We start from the raw sequence: 4427 nt of genomic DNA on the forward strand, positions 1-4427 counted from the left end.
TGCTAAGAATCTAAGGTTGAACTTAGAAGGTGAATTTGGTCTTTAGTCTTGTGATTTCAGCTGTATCCATAAGTACACATCTAATTAAACTAACTTAATTTGCTGCCTCCAATCATAATTAAAAAGTTATTTCAATTTTCTCCTGTAGCTAATCATATATAGCTGAGATCTTTTAAAAACAAATCATTTTGAATTGCATATAGAAAGTCCTTCAGATGTGCTGGCACTCATTTTAATTTTCTTGCTTCCTGAGAGACTCAGGGTAGTTGTGGCACTGCTTGCATGTCTTTTGCATCATATCTGTGTGTTATTTTTGCACAAATTGCTTATTAAACTTGTCTTTTGTGTGGTGCTGCAGCTTTTGGAAATAGCACAAGTGCCTGATGATCATGTGAGTTGTATCTTCTGTTTCTTCCTCGTTTTTCCTTTTGCTGCTTTATATGTAATAGTGATTAAAAGGCAAGTGACTTAGGTTTATAATACAGTTCTCTAATTGGACTAGAATCTATTATTGAAATGTATATATCCATCTACATCTCCGTTATATATGTAGCTAGTGTCAAGTTGCAAATGTTCATTTATTCTGGTATGTGATCCTTGTGTAGTTTGATGTTCAACTTTCACTTGCTTGATGCAGGTCAACGAATTGAAAAATTTAAAATTTTCAACACCAACAACTTGTAAGTCGGAATAGTCTTATGGCCTACTCTAAGCTTTATATTGGGCACTTCCTTGTCAATGAAGCATCATGTGCTGACTGAATCCTTACTGTTGTGCAGGTGGGTGAACCTGAATGATATTAAAAGACTTGTAGAAGCAGATGCACTCAAGATGGAGATTATACCCAACCCTAAGGTATCAGTTTCTGCTTGTTTAGCATGCGTCCAAGGTGGACGGGGTCAAGGTTCTTCAACTTGAAACTGCTGCTGGTGCTGCAATTAAGTCTTGATATTTTTTGTATTCTTGGTGATCAAGATTACTCATTACCATTTTATTCCACCAGTTCTTAGACCGGGCTATTGGTGTTAATGTTCCTCGATCTCGTTTCCTTCCGGTGAAAGCAACTTCAGATCTGCTGCTTAATTGCAACCTGGGATTGTGTTGATTTCTGATAATATCCAATCCAATTAGCTCAAGTGATATGTAGTGTGCTCATTCATCTTTTTGTCTTTGCAGTCTGATCTTTACACCTTGACTGATGAAGGCTATGTTATCCGGAATCCGGTCAGGTCTAATCCAGCTATCGAGTTGGGACCTGAATTCAACAAGGTTAACATCAACTCCTCAAGTAGATTAGTGCTGTTGGCTGAATGCAGTTACTATCTTGTCTTCTTAGGTGGCCAACTTCTTAGGTCGTTTCAAGTCTATTCCCAGCATCATTGATCTAGATAGCTTAGGGTGATGTATGGTTTGGATCTGGAGTTACTCTTAAGGTAATTAGCAAATATTTGTTCTGTTTCGCTTATGCTCCCATGTTGACGACAATATTATCCTATTTTTGTTTGTGTTAATTTCTGAATCTAATAGCGACTTACATCTTCTGACTTTCCTGTTGCTGCTAGAAATTCCAGATGGTGCTGTGATTGCAAACAAGGTAATACAGTCATCTAAACTCCTAATGGAGCTAGCAGATTTAGATTTAACGCCGTTACATCAATTTCCAGGATATCAATGGACCTGAGGATATATAGAGGAGCTACTGGTGCTAAATAGATTTAGCGAGTCTGCAGCAAGTACATTTTGTTTGTACTGAATGTAATTTTGCCTCTAAATTTAAATAAGTGAACAGTTTTGATTGTTTGCTACAGAAATCTTCATTGTATACATTATGGAACTCGATATAGTTTGTTTCTTCATATTTCTGTAGCCATATTCTTCTAATGTCCGTACTGTTGGAGCTGTGATACCTTATTGTTAACTTTTCACTTAAAAAAAAATAGTATATGATAAATCTCCTATATGTTTGAAGTAACATCAACAGATGTTTTCGTTATATGATTTTCTGGGATCTTTTTATTCTATTCAAATTTTAAGTGGCTTTTGTTGGATTTTCTTTATTCTATTCCAATTGTAAGTGGCTTGAGAGATAATTTTCGTCTCAAAACTTGTCGACTGGGTAAGATGGTTGGGTTTCAATGCATAATATGCAATTATGCATACGCCTAGTGCAATTAATCAATCAACCTACACTTCAATTAGAGACCAATTGAAATCCAATTATATAAAACTTCTATATCCCTGATAATGTGCTATAAATCAATAAACTAACTACACTTCAATTGGAGATAAATTGAAATGAACTAATATAAAATTTCCATATCTACCTAACCCTATTCAAGCATATATATATTGCGGAAGCCAAATGTATATAGTGTGAATGAGTCACAACTACTATACCAAAAAAATATGGCAGCCACTAAATAATAAATAAGACAATAAAGCAACAATAAAAGGAACACCAGAATTTACAAGGTTCAGCCAACTTTGCCTACTCCTCGGACACAACCAATATTTTATTCCACTCCAAAAATACAAGTGAAATACACTAAAGAGAGAAGATACAAATGCCTTAAACAGATAAGAAGGCAAATGAGAGACGTATTTAAATCCTAAATATTAGGCCTTCTTTTATAGGGAAAATCCCAACCAAAAATCTTCTACCCACCGATGTGGGACAAATTTGTTTTTGACATTTTCAACAAATCTCCACCTTGGCAAAAATTCCACATCTTCAATTTTCTCTCTATAACAAATTTTGGTTGTGTCTTCATCTTCAATTTTCAGTGTTCAACAATGTTGATCAAATCAAACAATGTTGAAACTTGACCGCAGTCACCACTTTTGTCAGCATATCAACAGGATTCTCTGTAGTATGAATTTTCTTCACTGTGACTCCACCTTCTTCTATGATTTCTCGTACAAAATGATATCGAACATCAATGTGCTTCGTCCTTGCATGATAAACTTGGTTCTTCGCTAATTGAATAGCACTTTGACTATCACAAAAACTTGTGATACTTTTGTTTCCAATACCAAGCTCCTTTAGCAACCCTTGAAGCCAAATTGCCTCCTTCACAGCTTCTGTAATAGCCATGTACTTTGCCTCTATTGTAGACAAAGCAACTGTTGACTGCAAAGTAGACTTCCAACTAACTGGTGCCTTTGCAAAAGTAAACACATAACCAGTAGTTGATCTTCGTTTGTCCAGATCACCCGCAAAATCTGAGTCACAATATCCAACTACAGACTGATTGTCTTCCTGCTCAAAAACTAACCGAACATCTACAGTATTATGAATATACCGTAGAATCCACTTCACAGCTTGCCAATGCTCCCTTCCCGGATTATGCATATATCTGCTAATAACTCCAACAACTTGTGAAATGTCAGGTCTCGTACAGACCATTGCATACATCAAGCTACCAACAGCATTTGCGTACGGTACCTTTGACATATACTCTCGTTCAGCTTCATCCAATGGCGAGATAGTAGTACTTAGCTTAAAATGGGGAGCAAGTGGAGTACTAACTGGCTTAGTCTTGTCATCTATGCCAAAACGTTGTAGTACTCTCTTCAAATATTCTTTCTGAGATAAACAGAGTTTCTTTGAACATCTATCTCTTATTATCTCCATGCCAAGAATTTTCTTTGCCTCACCCAGATCCTTCATCTCGAACTCCTTCTTCAGTTGAATCTTCAACTTATCAATTTCTTCCAAATTCTTGGAAGCTATCAACATATCATCAACATATAGGAGAAGATATATAAAGGAACCATCTTTAAGCTTGCGCAAATACACACAATGATCGTATTTGCTTCTTTTGTACCCCTGCTGCAACATAAACTTGTCAAATCGCTTGTACCATTGTCTAGAAGATTGTTTCAATCCGTACAATGATTTTTCAAGTTTGCACACCATATTTTGCTTTCCAGCAACTTTGAATCCTTCTGGCTGAGTCATGTAGATTTCCTCCTCCAAGTTTCCATGTAAAAACGCAGTTTTTACATCCATCTGAACTAGTTCCAAATCCAACTGTGCTACCAAAGCCAACATAATTCTAATGGAGGAATGTTTTACAACTGGAGAAAACACTTCATTGTAATCAATTCCCTCCTTTTGAGCATATCCTTTGGCCACCAATCTTGCTTTGTAGCGAACATCTACTTGGTTAGGAAATCCTTCCTTCTTTGCAAATACCCATTTGCACCCAATTGCTTTCTTTCCCTTCGGGAGATTGGCCAATCTCCATGTATGATTCTGATGAAGGGACTGTATTTCATCATTCATGGCAATCCTCCACTTATCTTCTTCTGAACTTTGGACTGCGCCTTTATAAGTGGTAGGAACATCATCAGCTACAATTGAGGTTGCACAAGCAACTGCCTCTATAAGACGAACAGGTTTCGTTATTGTCCTTTTTGGCCTG

The 4427-nt window shown here is 36.6% G+C and overlaps 1 protein-coding gene across 1 annotated transcript; it reads left to right on the forward strand.

Annotated features, from left to right (window-relative positions):
* Positions 1-203: 203 nt before the first annotated feature.
* On the forward strand, positions 204-1427 carry LOC109221487 (UTP--glucose-1-phosphate uridylyltransferase-like; the record flags this gene model as incomplete). Its single annotated transcript, XM_019385965.1, has 5 exons — positions 204-262; positions 359-459; positions 606-680; positions 780-855; positions 1177-1427. Coding segments are annotated over 5 exons (518 nt in total), but the record flags the coding sequence as incomplete, so codon positions are not given.
* Between the last annotated feature and the right edge of the window lie 3000 nt (positions 1428-4427).

Source organism: Nicotiana attenuata, unplaced genomic scaffold (assembly GCF_001879085.1).
Source record: "Nicotiana attenuata strain UT unplaced genomic scaffold, NIATTr2, whole genome shotgun sequence".
In the NCBI taxonomy this organism is placed as follows: domain Eukaryota; kingdom Viridiplantae; phylum Streptophyta; class Magnoliopsida; order Solanales; family Solanaceae; genus Nicotiana; species Nicotiana attenuata.